At 43.5% G+C, this 17,671-nt stretch overlaps 1 protein-coding gene across 2 annotated transcripts; it reads right to left on the bottom strand.

Moving 5' to 3' along the window:
* Positions 1–1,694: 1,694 nt before the first annotated feature.
* On the bottom strand, positions 1,695–16,822 carry lamc2 (laminin, gamma 2). 2 transcript variants are annotated; one of them, XM_069685410.1, is made up of 21 exons: positions 16,718–16,822; positions 11,166–11,342; positions 10,950–11,067; positions 10,716–10,837; positions 10,492–10,623; positions 10,185–10,374; positions 9,212–9,324; positions 8,618–9,010; positions 8,057–8,290; positions 7,568–7,704; positions 7,290–7,446; positions 6,974–7,179; positions 6,400–6,479; positions 6,156–6,293; positions 5,864–6,008; positions 5,634–5,777; positions 4,978–5,092; positions 4,669–4,865; positions 4,282–4,440; positions 4,004–4,103; positions 1,695–3,158 (listed from the first exon to the last, which is right to left on the bottom strand). In XM_069685410.1, the coding sequence occupies exons 1-21, from the start codon at positions 16,791–16,793 to the stop codon at positions 2,905–2,907; spliced, it is 3,387 nt and encodes a 1,128-aa protein (XP_069541511.1). In that variant the 5' UTR covers positions 16,794–16,822; the 3' UTR covers positions 1,695–2,904. The 2 variants fall into 2 exon arrangements, with proteins under 2 accessions (XP_069541511.1, XP_069541512.1); XM_069685411.1 differs by having other exon boundaries at positions 5,634–5,774.
* Positions 16,823–17,671: the final 849 nt, after the last annotated feature.

The raw sequence follows: 17,671 nt of genomic DNA, 5'->3' as shown, positions 1-17,671 counted from the left end.
TGTGTGTGTGTGTGTGTGTGTGTGTGCGTGCGTGCGTGCATGCGTGCGTGTGCGCGTGTGTGTGTGGAGGCAAGATTAGTCCTCCCAGCAGAACTTGCAGCATGAGACTGTGTGCTCTTTGCACACAAAGTTGTCACACCTGATGCAACAGGTGTAGATTTTTTTTTTTTTTCCTGTGCAAATTGAGCACAGCCCCCTCTTTTTGGAGCTGCTGGAGCTGCTGACGGTGCACACACACACACACACACACACACACACACACACACGCGCACACACACACACACTTTTTGTTCTATAAATTGTTCTAAAAGTTAAAATGTATATAGTTTGTTTACATAATTTGCACATCCATCTTTTTTCTGCACACACGCACACACACAGTTTATTTTCATCATTTGTACATCCATTTTATTTTTTGTAACATATTGTTCTGTTTTGAATGTTCAATTTGAATGTTCAAATATGTAAAATAAATAAGAATTGAAAGATCTGATGCTGATTTAAAAATTATTTCAGTGGAAACGTGGAAAAAAAGTGGAAATAGTATTACTGCAGTATTTTACATATGTTTTATCACCAAGAAATAACAAGAATTGTGTGCATAGGCCTATAATGAGTAAATGGCTGATTTTAGAGGTGAACAGTAAAAATGACAGATTTTACTATTTTTCTCAAAAATGAAACCCTAACATTACAGAATGCATGATTATAATCAGCAATGGCTTTGAGATAAAAATATGTGGTTTGAATGGGAGTTAATGGGACATTTTTGTCCTTAACTTTTAAATAGGGTAGTAAATTTTAAATCTGATGCTACACAAAAACTAATAATGCATCAACGTCAATATTTTGGTTAATCCTTGACATATCCAAGACCGATTAAACAAAAATGCCCCAGCCACCCAACATTTGTTATATGGAAAATAGCCCATTTTTTGTGTGTTATTTCACAAGAAATATGATTTTCATTTTTCAAACTGGCATTTAAAGGGTTAAAATCCTGATAATTATTCAATATTTGATAGTTTTGATCAGGACTGAAGTTGATCAAAAGATTTAACCCAAAAAGCAGAAAAAAAATATTAATCTGTACTATTTTTATAGCAGTTCTTGTAAGTGGACATTTTTGTCCATAATGTCTAAATAGGGTAGTAAATTTTAAATCTGATGCTACACAAAAACTAATAATGCATCAAAGTCAATATTTTGGTTAATCCTTGACATATCCAAGACTGATAAAAAAAAAATGCCCCAGCCACCCAACATTTGTTATATGGAAAATAGCAAATTTTTTTGCTTTTTTTCATAAATAATAACAGTGATATCGAGTAATCAAACAGGCATTTAAAGGGTTAAAAACTTCTCAAAATTATTGAATGTTTAGTTTTGAGAAGGACTGAAGTTGTTTGAGAGATTTATGCAGAAAAAAGTAGAAAAAATATATTAATCTGTATTTTTTATGTAGTTTTATGGGAGGTGGACATTTTTGTCCTTAACAACCAATTAGGATGGGAATTAAGACGAAGTCGGAGGGTTAAATAAAGTTTCAGAGGACATGACATGTTCGGGGATCAAAAAGGAGCACAAGAAACTGTAAGACGATCCGTGTTTAAGTAGATGTCTTCATATAGAAATATCTGATATATAAATATTTTAAAATAAATAAATAATGAGACAAGAAAATGTTGTAAATCAGAAAAAAGTGCAGCATTTTATTGAATAGCAGTTATAACACAAATATATCTGCTGGTCGGCCACATGAAGGACTCTGAAGACACAAAGACAAATAAAACAATGATAAAAAACCTGATGGACTGTATGTACAGTTATAAATATAATACTTTTACATTCAAACATAAATCACATCATTATCAGAATGTAGACCCACAAACACAGAGTCCGCCCGCTCATCAGGTGTGATACGAGTTCTGAATGAGATTATTTTTACACTGAACGACCTGAGAGTGTCGTCGTTCATCAGTGGCCGATGTGTTTCAGTGTCTCATTTTAATGTGTTTGAAAGAAAATCTGTCTTTGAGTGTTAAATAGAAAAAACAACGAGCTGTAATGCTGCGTTCAGGTCCTGTGTTACTAAAAGTTCCATCATTGTTCAACATTTAATGAGCCTCGGTGACGGACGAATCGACGGGCTTTGACACAAACAGTGTTAACGAGTCAGAAACTGATAATTCCTGTGACTCCAACATGACATGAACGCAGCATCCGAGTGTCACAGTGAGATTTTGGTGAACTGATCCTCAGACTGGTTCCCCCAAAACACTAAAGGTCACATGTCACATCGGCAGGGTAAAGTTTGGTTCAACTCTGAGCACAAAAAATGAAAAATAAAACTTAATTAGACAAGATTCATATTTATTTAAAAGTGAAGTATTAAGACGTGTCAGAGTGAACTCCTCTTGAATTAAAACATTGAGCTTTGAGACGAGAGCTGAGAAGAAGCTGTGGAGGATCTTTGGTTTATGTTTTAGTCTGTTGGAAACATTTACAAGTTAAAAATGATCTAACAAAGGCTGAATTTTAACGTTCAACTTCTTCTCACACCGTACCTGTATTTAAGCACCTGGACGAACTGTCAGAGGGTTTATTTTTATGGGGTTGTCCTTTAAATCTGTCTCATCTATTTTAGCACTTTGTAATCTTGTTCCGGAAAGATGAAATATAAATACAGTTTTAAAACTGTTATAACACATTTTTCGTTGTAATAAGTTGTTGTGGTTATAAGTTGGAAGATGTCCTGACAGGCCGATCACTCAGAAACGCACTGATGACACAGACACTTTGTGCTCAGCTCTTTGTGGATATTGTCCGGGGGGCAGGGATTTGTTGTGGATCAGGACTCTGTGGAGCCAGAACTCGGCAGCAGGTGCAGTAACGTGGGGGTCCTTAGGGCTCCTCGATGGGTGGGCTGTTGTAGCAGTGTTTGGGCACGGCCTTCAGGATGTCCTCCAGGTTAGTGATGTCCTTCAGGATGGTGTCGATGTCCAGGTTAATGCCGTTCAGCCGGCGTCGCTGGGCCCCCTCCTGGTGCTCCATGCCCCTGAGCCGAGGCATCAGATTGTCCTCCACGTCTCTCTGGGTGTCAGCCAGCGAGTCCTCCAGCTGCTTCAGCTGCTTTTCATCCACAGCACCGGGCTGGTCTGAGGAGGACAGGTGCAGAGAGTCAGAGAGAGGCACAACAAGGAGCTAAAGCTACATGCTAACACGCTGCATGGAGGAGGGAGGTTTGACCCATCAGTGACATAACATAACATCAGCAGAGTCGGCATTTGTTTATGGTTCTGATCTGAGGTTTTATTATCATTAGGCCGTTACACATTTTGTCTCTGTGATGAAGCATCTTTATCTCCTGCACCTGAAGCTCAGGTAGTCTAACACAACTCCGCTCTACACTTGTTTTCTTTTTTGAATTCTAGGCCCTAATTTGACATATTTTAAAGTCTAAATGACCAACGGGACAGTGTGTGAGTGTCTGCAGTAGATGTGTTCATCCTGCAGCAGTGAAACAGGCTGTAATGGCTGCAACATAATCCTTGATGGGTCAAAGGTCGTCCACTAAAAGTTCTTGTTGTTTCCACTGACAGGCTCAGATTGTTATTCTAAGTGTGTGACAACATGACAGAAAGGATCCCTACAGAGATAGACCTTTTTGTTACAGAGGAAGATGATTGTTTTAACCACACACAGACGTTACATCGCTCTCTGCACACACACCAGACTCCATTCAGAAAAACACTGATTTAAGCTCACAGGACACAGGAGCTGCTGCTCTGCTGCTGCCTGTGATGGTTATCTTGTTTGTCTTCTTGTGTGTTTCAGAAATATAGTTTTAAATCCGAACAAACCATTTTAAACAACGAAGTCACACTAAAACACAACAAATAACTGATCAAACTGTTGATCCAGGCAGTAAAATCAGTGAGTAAAATCAACAAGAGAAAACCCCAACAGATGAGCCATTGAATAATCTGAAGCTGATACTCACTCATGTTGGCCAGCAGACTGTTGATGTCTCTCAGACTGTCTCTCACAGCGTCTCTGGTCTGTTTGGCGTTGTTAAAAGCTCCCGTCGCTCCAGCAGCAGCCTGCAGACGAAACATTAACACCATTTAGCTTTGGTCCACGGTTTGTTACAGAGGTGGAGGAAGCATTCAGATGCTTAATCAGAGTAAAAGTACCAATGTAAAAAAGTAGAAACCCTCATTACAAGTAAAGTAAATGATCTTGGTTTCATTCGGCTCTCAGACAGTGCTGACAGTTTACCTGCTCGGCGTCAGCCTCCAGCCTGTGGGCCGCATCCAGCTCAAAGGCCAGGTCTCCAGCTGCTCTGCCCGCCTTCGTCTTCAGATCCTTTGCGTCTTTGTTTAGTTTGGTGGCTTCATTCAGCAGACCAGCATGAGACGGCAAAGCTCCAAGTGATCCCTGAGGAATAAAGACAAAACTCTCAGTCAGCACAGAGCGGACGTCCCAAACTGGAATCAAACCAAACAGCAGCCGAGAAAACTTTTCAAACTTTGAAAGAACTCGTTTAACGAGTAAGTTTAACGAGTAAATTCAGACATCCTCTGTGGAAACTGAAATCCATCCCCTCGCCTGATGATTATTCCTATTCATTTCTAATCTTCCATTAAGAGTGTCGATGTTTGTTACCTCCAGACCGTTGACCAGGTTCTCCAGCACATCGATGGTTCCCAGTGCATTGTTGTAGCCCTCGGTCACTTCTCCCAGGGCGGACTGCGTGTCGCCATTCTTGCTGACGGCCTGCTGGATGATGTCACTGATGCTGGGGAGACGACCGATGGCGTCCTCGGACATAGCAAAGGCCCCGTTGATCTGCTGGTCGAAGCCTGCGGAGGAAGAGGAGGAGTCACATTCAGTCAGAGAAAACCGAGAGTGTGTGTCGCTTCATCAGTGTGTGTATGAGTGTGTGTGTGTGTGTGTGTGTGTGTGTGTGTGTACCTCTCAGGTTGTTCAGGGTGTTGTCCAGCTCATTGATGTTGCCGTTGATGCGGTCAAGAGCGCCCTCTGTTTTGGCCTTGGCGACGTTGACCCTGTCGAACAGCTTGTTGAAGTCCTGCGGAGAGAAACCACATTAATGAGTCACAACTCACATCATGAGTTTATTACACGCCCGTTTACTTCGGTCTTGGTGTAATGGAGCATAAAGCAGGGGCGGATTTAGGGCGGGGCTACCTGTGACTGACAAGCCCCTCCCACGGACAACTGAAAAATCTCGTTCAGTGTTCGGTTGCACTAAAAGACTCTGAGAGTCGTCTATGAATTTTATCAGGAAGATCATTTTGATTACAGATTGTTCTCTAATAATTAACACCCAGAAATAGAATAAATACGGTAATAACTAAAACCAAGATGGCGTCAGCCAAAACTCAAGGCTTCAGAAGCAGAGGTCCAAAATCCAACATGTGACGTCATATTGGCTTTCCCACTTCTTACGGTCTACGGTTCAGAGTGAGGTACAACAGGTGTCTGACTGCTTGGTTGAACGTGTTCCATCTAAATGTTAGACGTGTCTGTGAAGGTTCAAGGTCATCCAGGTCATGGTTCATTCATTTGAAATTGAAATGTTGGACTAGTTTCCCACAATCCTTCAGTACCTTCTGGCCGGCCTTGCCCTTGGTCAGCAGGTCCTGTGCTGCGATCTTGTCCTGCTGCAGTCCGTCCTGCAGAGCCTCCAAGCCTGGGATGTCCACCGCGTCCTTTAGACCGTCCAACCTGGAAACCATGGCGTCCACCCCCTCCTGAGCATGATGGGAGAACACGGGGTTAGATACACTTTACAGGATGAGAGCCTACACATGGATCTCTTGATTTCTAAAGCAGGTACCTTCAGGGAGGGTGGGATGCCTCGCTCCATGTTGCTGATGTCTTTCAGCATGCCCTCCGCCATCTTGCTCTCGCCTTTGGCGTCACCGCTCAGCCGGATCGCCTGGTTCTCCAAACCCTTCACCCGAGCTGAGGTCTGATCGTACCTGAACCAACATGGACGACATTAGTTTGAGTATAAAATCAGACACCAGGAGATCGTCCCATTAGTCCCATGATCCTTGTGTTTAAAACGAGGAGCAGGACAGTGAGGAGTCCCAGCGGCCTCGGACAGCCTGACAGAAGTGACTCACTTGGTTTTCAGGTCTCCAATTAGCTCTTTGACCTTGTTCTCTTTGTTCATGAGAGTCCGGACCAGAGCCAGACTCTTCTCCGAGTCGCTCAGAGCGCCGTTGGCCGTTCGCTCCACAACGTCTGCCTTGGTCTGGTGTCTGCAGGACGGACAGACAGGAAATGGTGAAGACACAAACATCTCAAACATGCTGTAAAGGATCTTTTATCATAAACAACAGCATAAATCAAAGATGGTGGACTTACGTGTCAGCCAGACTGGTGGCTGTTTTCACCAAAGAGGAGAGGAGGTTTGATCCCAGCGGAGCATCTCCAAGAGGAAACTCCTGACAGGAAGGAGGAGACAAAGGATGTTTTAGAGGAGAGTACACCTGCCAGTCAAATCATCATCACATCACATCATAGTAACAGGCCTCACCGCCAGCAGGCTCAAAGCACCTTTCTCTTCACTGTTATTAATCTGTTTATTTAATGATTCACACTCAGTCACTACCTCGGTAAAGCCATCAGATCACAAACAAGTCTCAGGAGGAGCTGACTATAAACAGTGAGCTGTCTGGGCTCTCTCTACCTGCTTCACCCATTAAACATCACCTGGATCCACCAGCCTCCTTCATTACCTAAGGTAAGGGAGGTAGAGCTCAGACTGCCGGGGGAACTGACTGAGTGTACCACCCTGAAGGAGCAGCCCAACTCTACAGTTTGGTATTTGTAATCGATGGGAACACATCAACACTTTGCTCCTTTACATTGAAGATTTCGTTCTGTCTAAATGTTGCTTTCACTCGAGTACAGCATCATTTTAGTTCTGAGCTCTTACAGCTGATCTGAGGTCGGCCTTGGCCTGCTCCAGTTTGCGTTTCAGGTCCTCCATCAGGGTCTGAACCTCGTCCACCTTCGTCTTGTACGTCTGCTGCTGTTGTCTGATGTCGTCGGCTGCGTCGGCGATGTTTTGGATGTCCTGCCCCTCGGCCAGCTGACTCTTGCTGATAGAGGACAGACGTTTCTGCAGGTTCTTCTCCAGTCCTGTTGGACACAGGAGGTCATGTGGTCACCACACGTGTAGTCAACGATGATCCAACGACAGGATCTCTGATCTAAACATGACAGATAGTGTGTTTGGAGTCTTGTCTCACCTGCGAGCAGCTCGGAGTCGTCCTGCAGGTCCTCCACCAGCTCCTCGACGGCTCTCAGAGCAGCCTCCATGTCAGCACCAGGGGCTGGCTTCACGTCTCCCCTCATGTCTGAGAACTGAGACTCCAGATCCTTCAGTTTGGCAGCGTAGGTCTCCATCTGAGCGCAGAGGACACATTTACACAGAATCATACCCAGGCTGTACGTTATAATCTGCACAGATCTACATTCACTCGTGTTTAATCCTAGAAGTTAACTACAGACTCGTCCTCAGCTGTACCTTTGCCTTGATGGGGCTGAAGCAGGTGGGACAGTTGGACCGATGGCACCTGAGACCCTCGAAGCCCGGTCTGCACTGACAGCGACCCAGATCATCACACTGTCTGGACTCTGAGCCCTGAAGGTCACAGTCACACGCTAGGACACCAAACAAGAGAAGAAACCATTAATGACCTTCATACTCACAGAGTTCAGCTCACCATCAGGCCGAAAGCTCCGGGGAAACGTAAATGAGAACGATATGGTGAAATGATTGTGATAAGTTTGTATCAATAAGGACCAAAAGAAGAAAGTCCTTTTACGTGTTTTTGACCTTTAGTCCTGTAATGGAGCTGAAACGGTGAAAATGAGGACACTTTTACAGAGTCTGGGGTTAAAAACATGTATGTATAGACGCTAGCACAGAGAGGGAATCACATGTTGTCTTGATAAGGAGGATAGATGCATGATCAGAGGTGTGAGAGTGTCCGTGCTGTGAAGTCGTTCTCACGTTTGCAGGCGTCGCTCTCTCGGCTGCGGTAGTAACCTCGCTCACACTCCTCACAGCTCGGCCCCCTCGTGTTGTTCACACACTTCAAACACTTGCCGCTGCTGCGGTCGCAGCTTCCCGCCACGCTGACGTCGATGTGTCCGTTACATTGGCACGGCCTGCAGGGTGTCTGCACACCGGCGCCCCCTGCAGGGTTTCCATAAAAACCTTCCTGACAGACGTCACAGCTGAAACCTGACGGGAGACACACACATGATTATCATGTTACACATGTTATACTAACTACATCACATCACATTTCAGGAGCAGGGCGCTAAATCTTCAGATGTCTTTCTTTCCCATCATGCCTCACTCTCATGTTACGTCATAGATCACTGTCAGCTCATTGGTTGCTCTGAAGGTTACGGCAGAGAGGAAGGCCAGTAATCTTTGGGCTCAGGGTAAAGATGTGCCGGAGCTGTGGGTGCTCCGGGGCTCAAACAAGAAACTATCTGAAAATGATCTCTTAGATTAAACTGATCATTCCAGTCAGAATCAGGTGTCTAACAGTCCTGGGCGTACCTGTGGTTCCGGGGGGGCAGCGGTCACATTGGGGCTGCAGTGAACCAGCAGCCAGCGAGCAGGACACTCCGTCCGGGCAGGGACACTTGACACAGGTGCGGAGCTGCCAGGGGTCCCTGTAGAAGCCCTCGGAGCAGCTGAGGTCTCCGGGCGTCTCGTCAGCAGAGTAACAGTCTCCGGTCTGCGGGTCGCAGCTGCCTCCTCTGCAGCTGCAGGGCTCACAGGGGCTGAGGGCTCCGTCTGCGGGGGTCCTGCGTCTGAATCCGGCTGAGCACTGCTCGCAGAAGTCGCCCTCGTACCCCGGGGGGCAGCTGCAGGTGTGAACCCAGCGGGCCGGGACACCTTCTCCACGCCGAGCCGACACCAGCTTCACATTGTCGAGGTAACCTCGTCCTGAAAGACAAATACAATCAAGACCCAGAAACTGACTCATGGTAACGAGCTCTATCCAGAAGAAGATGTGACTCATTCCCAGCCTGTTGTCCTCCTGGACCAGTTCAAACCGACAAACGTCTGAAACTAAAGAATCGGACTGTTTGCTACACAGAGAGGAAATAATAAGGAAAGACCTGAAGAAGAAAGAAGGACGCTCACCGTTGTCTCCGAATGTCGCTCTGATCTTGACGGCCGTCAGGTTCTGCAGGAGCGTCTGGAACTGGAGGGAGGAGAGCTGAGGCCTCCACCTGCTGCCGGGCCGCTCGTCCAGTCTGTCCATCAGAACGACAGAGGAGGTCACACTTTAACTCTCTGACTCATGTTAGCTGCTGTTAATGTGCATGTTATTACTGAGAGGCTCAGACAGGACCTTCGTCCTCTGAGTGCTTTAAATCCACTCTGTATGTATCTCCTCTTCTTGCTCACTCTAAACATCCTCCTTCATGTCCCACAACGTGGTAAATAAAATGTCAAACAATAAAGACCTTCTGAAAACTGATTAAGATCAATAAATTTGTGATAAATGTGAGTAAAACGAGCGAGCAGGTAGACGTCGCTGTCAGCTGTCTTGCAGCGCAGCAAGTTAAATGAGTTTGTATTCACAGGAGGATAAACGGAGCGACCTGTCTCTGCCGAGCAGAACCAGAGGCTCTGTTTGTGTGAGGATTCTTCCTGTTTCTACACGCTCTGATTACAAAACAAGGATTCCTCGACTCAACACGAAGGAATGTTCACACCTGAGTGAAGCAATAAGATTTGAGTTGGAACAGTGAGGTGGACAGACTGTGAAAAGTCTTCGTTGGTTTGTGGACTTTTATTTTGAAGCCTCGTGTTTGGCATTAAATCTGTTACCATCTTGTTTTCTTGGAGTCAGTCAGTCAACATTAGAGGAGACTTTCATTGCTGATTGACAGGTAGCCCCGCCCTAACCCCTCCCCTCTTCCTGGTCTGTGTGACTCTCAATGGGAGCATCAGTGACTAAATGAACATCATGCTGTGTTGAAGAAGACTTGAAACTAGAGACTGAGACCATAAACTCATCAGGAACATGTTTACTGAGGGAATACATCAGGAGAGGAGGAGGAGCATGTTCTCATAGACTTCTATAGGATCAGACTTCTTTTTTTCTTACCTGAAACTGTAGCTGATCTTTTGTCCACAGGGGACAATGGATCGCAGGTCGCCCAGCGAGGCGCCGACTCTCAGACCGGAACCTTCCAGGATCACATCACTGGTGGACGGGTGTCGCACGCCGCGGTCCAGACGCAGCGAGAAGGAAAAGTTCTGACCGTAACTCAGCAACTGATTCCCCAGGTAAGGAGCTGCAGGAGAGAAACACGCCTGGTCAGGACGGAGGACAGAAATGGAAAGGAGAAGAAGAAGAAGAAAGCAGGAAGAGATGATTGAAGGAGGAAAAAGGAGGCGGGGTTTGTTCTCACCTGGGGCATACAGGTAAACTGGCAGGCTGTTTTTGGAGATCACCTCCAGGTCCTGCTTTGTTGGTGACCAGCGGAAGTGAACATCATCGGGGGTGACGCCCTGCACTGTCGCCGTCTTCCACCCATCTGGACCTGAAAACACAACACAGTCAGTCTTTTACTTTGAAATGTAAACAGAAATCACTCTTGTGCTTTTATTGTGAAGTGGAGAGGTGAAAGGTTACCATTGGTGAAGGTGGAGGTGATATCATGGACGGAGTAAGTGGACTGAGCCGAACACTTGCTGCTGTGGCCGTAACAGAAACAAGGGAGACTCTGACTCCCAGAATCCTCTCTGGTCTGACGGCTGGAAACATAACGACAAACAGGAAGTTAGACCCCAAAAATATCCTGCTGTCAAAATCAATCACAGAAACCAGAAGAAGACTGAAATCGAATGAAGTTGACGTGTTTATCACCTTTGCGAGCAGCCGTTTGGTCCGATCGGTCCGTCTGGGCAGCGGTTACATTTGTCTCCTGTGACGCCTTCTTTGCAACTGCAGCGCCCCCTGCTGTCACATGTGGCACTGACAGAACCTGGAGGCAAAGAAACAAGAGGAGAGTCCAACATGATGGATGAGTCTGAGCAGACTGCTGGATTGTTTTAAGGAGAGGTATTTGCTATGCTAGCTCACCTGTGGCGTTGCAGCGGCAGCGTGTGCAGCTCAGTGCTGCCCCCTCTTGGTAGAAGCCGGCCTTGCAGCGCTCGCAGTGCCGGCCTTCAGTGTTTCCCTGGCAGTCGAGACAGTGCAGGCCCCAGGCGTCCGGGAGGCAGTACCGAGACCTCCCGTTACAGCTGCATCGCAGCTTCGCTGTAGAAGAAGACAGGGCGGTAAAGGTGAGCTTATTTTTATTTACACTTTGATTTACATAATTGTTTATGTTGGCAGAACCTTGGTGTCTCTCCTGGTTGTTTTATTTATTAAGGGACAATGCATATTAATCAACATTTCTGTAACTATGCCAGAGTTAGCCAAAAGGCTAGTTTACATCTGTAGCCTGGCCAGATGTTAAAATAGGCTCCCTAAAAAAAGAACACAACAACAGCTGGTGCAAAAACAAAACATTGATATACAGACAGTGTCGTGATGGTGTTGGAGTAAAAAGTTAGTGGCATAAAATACATGAAGCATGCAGGACAAACCGTACACAACATTAGACCAGTATTAATGAAAACACCCAGGCAGGATTTCACAAAGTCAAAGGTTTATTTTTAATCCTCCTTTATCTTGTGAATGTTCTGCTTTGTGGTGACTTAACCTCTGCTTTTATGTCTTTACTAATACTGTTGTTGAAAGTCTTCCTTGTCTGACACGACCCTGTTGAGCTCTGGGAGGAGCAACAAGCATACCTGTGCTTGTTTGAGTTAACTAATCACAGGTGAACTCTGCCCTGATTCAGAAGGAGAAACTTTAGCTCAGAGCCTTCTGCGATACGCTGAAGGCTTCTTCTCTCAGTGCTCTGTGTTGTAATTCTGTCCCTGGTGTTGAAAATGCTAGAACTGCTGTTATTGGTAAATTAAAAGGTCTGTTACTGTTTGCTGAATGCTTTAAAATAGATGTGAAGTACTGCAGAACCAGGTGACCAACTCACCACATGGACAATATAACACGTTTACATCCCTACTAGCACCTGTACAGGCTGCAGTCTTTATCCCTTTATACAAAAATGGTCTGTGACAAATGTACAGATTATTTATCTAATCTCCTGTTCTTTCCTTAACGAAAGGTCTTGGAGACGTCTGAGGGTCATTTAAATCTAGAGGAAAAGGATTATCCACAGTAAGTCCTGAAGGTGTAATAAGAGACAACCTGATCCCACGGAGCTTTACCCTGACCATCGAGAGCATTACAAATGTTTACAGTGAAGCTCCGCGTATCTGTTGTGGTTTGTTCAGAAATCCCAGAGAGAGCTGCACCTCCCGGACTGAAGCCCTGCAGACAAATCTGAAGACTCCACAGAGTCCCACCCAAACCAGCCAACGCCTCGCCTACCACACAGAGGTGTGCCTGCAGCGAGCGCACACATCACAGCTCTGACAAACACCAAGACACAGCAGTGAGACGCCCGCTGCCTTAAAGCTCCATTTGAACTCCTCACAGAGCTCCAACAGGCTTCTGCTTGTTACTGCTGTTACCAAAGACAAGACATGTCACACCCATAAACAGTATTTAAATGTAATTACATGAGGGAAAGTGAGATGGAAGAGTTAATCAGTTACAGAGGCAAACCAACCAACACGGTTTCTGACTGCATCATTCAGTTGTCTAGCTTTCTTAAAAGTTAGCTAGCTCTGCAAATAAACTACCAGATGCAGCAGAAAGTTAACTAGCTTGGTTGATAACTGGATAATACGTTTATTCGGTTAGCTAGTTTGCTTTAAATAGGCTAACTACCAGTTACACTTGTAAGCTATGTAGTTTGATTGACTGGACAATACATTTTTCAGTTGGCCAACAAGGTAACTAGCTTGGTTTCTTACTGGACACTAAGTTTATTCAGTTAGCTAGCTTGCTGCAAATAAATAACCAGTTGCAGTAGTAAGCTGACTGGTTGCTAACTGGATAAAATAAATATTCAGTTGTCTAGCTTGCCTTAAATTAACTACCATGAACAGTAGCTTTTTAGCATGATTGTTAATTGGACAATAAGTTTGTTCAATTAGGTACCTTTCTGAAAATGAAATACAAATTACATTAACAAGCTAACTAGCTTGTATTCAAACTGGACATGAAGTTAATTTAGTTGGCTAGCTTGCTGAAAATTATAAACAAGGTACAGTAACAAGCTAACTAGCTTGATTGCTAAATGGACAAAGAGTTATGCATATATGAGGCCATCTGACATGTGTCTCATAACTTATTACAAACTCTCTTATGTGAGCAGTTCTATAAACTTCTCGTGTAATAGCTTCCTCCATTGTGGACTGCACTAAGTTCAACTGTGCAGATGAACTGATCAGAGTGTGTTAACATGCCTCGATGTTGTCCAGAAGTTTGCGTAAAAATATCTCCAGTTTCTTCTCTGTGTCCAGTAAAGAAACAGGTCAAAGAAGTGTTTAGCCTAGCTTAGCACAAAGACTAGAAGCAGGGGAAACTGCTAGCCTAGCGTCATCAAAAGAGAAAAACATGATCAATTCTGCTGTAAGTTTAGAAGTTTTCAGCCACAATAATCATGTTAAAAATGTCAGCAGTTCACCAGATCAAAAAGTGTGATCTAATAAATAGTATGTAACGTGCAATCATGACAAATTCTATTTGTCTTGCTCTCAGTGATTAAAATCATCTAACTTCATTAAGCTAACACATTATCTACGTAGCTAGCAGGTCACATGTCCTTGTACAAACAGAAGTAAGTCGACTATTGTTCATGTTTGTGATGTTTTCAAAAGTAAAACATTTGAATTCAGTGATTTATCCTCCACACAGACTCATGTAAGCGTCCAGAGGGAGTCTGCGGTGTGTTTAAGGTGTGTCTGTTTTCTCCTGTGTCTCGGATCACTCAGACTCCACCAGCTCGCTCTCTGTGGCTCGCAGTCGCTCAGACAGTGATACACCGTGACTCACTGTGTGATAGGACTTAATGATCATCTGAGCGCCGCCGGCAGTGATGAGCTCAGGTATTGTGGCTTTAACGGGACAGTTTCCGACTTGTGTCTGTCTGAGAGGATTCCTCCATGAACATAAAACTCAGGAGGGAAACATCTGAGGAGCCCACACAGTTTCACAACCCAGTGTTTTTTATACCCCGAGGGCGCGGAGGCAACACCGACTGATGAGGAATATTATTAAGTCATATGATTTCCCCAAACGAAAACATGTCGACATTCTGTAAGAGGTTTGGTCTCAGCTTCATCTTAAGTCTTCTTTTAGCAGCTTAAATAATAAAGTTTTTCACACTCAGAAACTAAGGCCATGTTTCTGCGACAGGAAGTAACCTGTGGTTAAACACAGTGATTACAGCTCAACATCATTTGCATTATAACAGGTTATTTATTAAATGTCTCTCAGGGAGTCTTTCCATAAACATTACACACGTCTTTATTATAGTGTTTATTGTCATTTCTGTTGTATATAAGATATTTTATAAGTCAGTATATGTTCTCGATTTCTAAAGCATTAAAGTTAAGTTAATAAGTGAATGTTCCTTTTGTTTTTTAGCCAAACTAAAGGCTTCACTTTGTAACAGGGATGCATGATGTTGGACTTTTTATTGTTGGCCAGACGAGTACTTCCTCTCTCGTCGTGGTATAAACATGTTATTATGCCTGCGCTTAGTGTGGAGGACACACAGGCAGACGTACACAAACCTGTAACACCTGGATCATGTGCTTTCCAATCTTATATATGCCTTTTTTTACAGATCCTTTCTTCTGTTTGAGCTTCTAACACTCAGACGTGAGAGTTACCTGTGCACAGGTAAACCTGAAACACTGTACTTTATTAAAACAGATTAAAACCTCTGTGCTGTCACTCATCTCTCATGAACGGAGCTGAACTCTCAACATGTCATTATAACCACGGCTGGTAATAACTTCCCGCCCTGAGGGGGAGGCAGCTCAGGTTCGGGTGAGGGGAGGACGGCCCCACCCACAGGTGAGGGGAGGACGGCCCCACCCACAGGTGCCTCCCTGCTCACAGATCATAGAAGCTGCTGTCGTGTCTCATATATGGAAGATTAACTGTGCTAAAAAACAGATACAAATGTTTGTATTTGTTCTTCTTCAGTCTGTATTTTATGTTTTTTTAATCGTTATAAAACACGTTTAAATAAACGTACAGCCTCACAGAACGCAGAATTATGACTTTAGAGATTTATCATTTTGACTTAAATTTCAATCATTTAAACAAAGTTTAAATTTTGGTTTTGTATCAAATATTTCTGACAATTTTATTAGCTTGACATGAAATCGTATCATTAGTCTGTTTATAATGTTGATTTGAAAACAGGTCAGGTTTGATCTCTTAAAACTGACTCAATAAAAACATTAAAATGTTGTTACTCACATTTCATGTTTTGGCAGAGTTGAGCTTCCATATAAGTTATGTGTTATTGTTGTCAGCTTTAAACTTTTTATTTCATCATGAGTCAGTTTTTATTTGGTGCCTCCTGTCGGCCTCTCTGCTCTGTTCCTGTCACTCAAGTTTGATTTTATCTGATCGGATCTTGTTGTTCGACACGTTATAAAACAAACATTACATTTCGACTCTCTACAGGTTGATTATTTATGTTATATATATTATTATATTTATGAATCCACTTCAATCACAGTTTGTGTTTAAATGTTAAACTTGTTGAGAAACAACCAGAAACTGAAACTCAGCTAAAACCTCCGAATGAAAAGCTCTGATTCAACAGATCCTACGGAGGATATCTGGTGCCAGAAAAATAAGACGATTGTTTTAACATTTTTAGAAGAAAGCAAAAACGTAAATCAACTTTATTTTCACATTTTAGGCTTCACTGTTTACAATTTATTTTATCATTTATTTTTGACATTATTCCTAAAATAGAATATCAACTTCATTCTCGACAGTTTGACTGAATTTGAAAACCTGATTAAGTGAAATTAAATATATAAATAATGAGAAATATTTATTCTCAACAGTTTGACTTTATTTCCGACTTTTCAACTTAAATCTTTTAGATTTTGATTTATTCTCTTAAATCTTTACTTTTCCGCTCTATTCTCACTGTAATGTCTTTAAAATGAAATATTCACTTTATTCTCCACATTTCCACTTTAATCGAACATTTTAACTTTATTCTGCACGTCTAATTTATTCTAATCATTTCTACATTAAAATTTAAACTTAATTTAGTTTTAATAACTTAATTAACCGGAGTCAAATCCCACTTCAGTCTCAACATATTGACTCTATTCTCTCTTGTAACATAAATATTGTTCCTTAAAATGTTCCTGATTTTAAATTATATGACTTTTCTTTTATTATGACAGTAAGTTTAAAAAAACGGTCCCGGCTCCAAAATCTTGATTTAATTTAAAAACAGAATTCTGTTTTCAGAGTTTTGTCTGAAATAATCGCAGAAGAAGAAGTGAAGTGAGGTCACATTCAGGAGGAGAAGGTGTGACTGTCACAGCAGATGTCAGAGATGCTGACCTCCTCCAGCCTCAGGTTGAAGCCGCAGAGAGAAAGCAGAGAACAGGTAACACTCAGGTACTCACAGAAGCGTGTGTAGGTGGCCTGGACGGCACAAACTGCAGTCAGCAGCGCGAGGACAGAAATCCAGCTGCTCTTCATGTCGAGTGAATCCGTAAAAATCTGATCAGATGTCCTCAGAGCGCAAAATAAAATCTGATCCAAATCCTGAGAGAGACGCCTTTTATCTCCTCTCCCACTGCAGGCCTGGACACGCTGCACATACTGGGACACACTTACTCACATGTGATTCACACACACACACACACACACAGTCAGAGGATATGAGGCTGCAGTGCGTCAGCCTGAGTGTGTGTGTGTGTTGTGACAGCTGGGCGTTGTTCTGGACCTTCACTGGGACTCTTCCATTATATTTACAATCTAAGACACAAAGACGTTTCACAGGACGGACGATAAAAATGGACGAGCAGTGAATTCCCTCTCTGTCCCTCACACGAGGATTAATTCACATGTCACATTCAGATCCTGATTCAGACCGAGACGCTCTGCACAGGCTGAATGGAACCAATCAAAGTTCACAACACATCATAAAACAGGACAGAGCAGCTTTATCAACCTTTATGTGCTGCAATGAAGAACGACAAACTGAAAGGAGGGATGAAGCAGCTTCAAGTGGAGGAAGAGAAGAAGGGATTTTCTTAAATAACCAAAAGTCTTCTGAATAAAAAAACAATGTTTGACACAGAAAGATATTCAACCAGCCAACCAGCATGGCTGTCAGGAAGTGTTGGTTAACAAAACGTCACGCAAAATGTGTCTGTACTACACTACAACCATATAACCTGGATGTTGGAGCTAGTTAGCGTAGCCTAGCAGCACAACACTTTGTCACTCTGTTTGTCGCTCATATTGGTTTTAGCATCCAGAGACATTTTGGTCTCCACCACCTGGAACCTGCTGAAGTCATCTGATCAGATTACAGCGATCAGATTGGAGCTGAGCGGCTTGTTCAGATCAGG

Source organism: Semicossyphus pulcher, unplaced genomic scaffold, assembly GCF_022749685.1.
Source record: "Semicossyphus pulcher isolate SPU_LCO1_2020_fin unplaced genomic scaffold, fSemPul1.0.p SCAF_7, whole genome shotgun sequence".
In the NCBI taxonomy this organism is placed as follows: domain Eukaryota; kingdom Metazoa; phylum Chordata; class Actinopteri; order Labriformes; family Labridae; genus Semicossyphus; species Semicossyphus pulcher.
This window is presented reverse-complemented; position numbering and strand designations above follow the sequence as displayed.

Bases quoted from the DNA above. Each gene is read 5' to 3' on its own strand.
- lamc2 (XM_069685410.1), bottom strand. From the start codon at position 16,793: ATGAAGAGCAGCTGGATTTCTGTCCTCGCGCTGCTGACTGCAGTTTGT. The intron at 11,343-16,717 runs GTGAGTACCTGA...CTTCTTCTACAG, and splicing joins GGCCACCTACACACGCTTCT to CGAAGCTGCGATGCAGCTGT. The intron at 9,011-9,211 runs GTGAGCGTCCTT...TTTGTCTTTCAG, and splicing joins AGCGACATTCGGAGACAACG to GACGAGGTTACCTCGACAAT.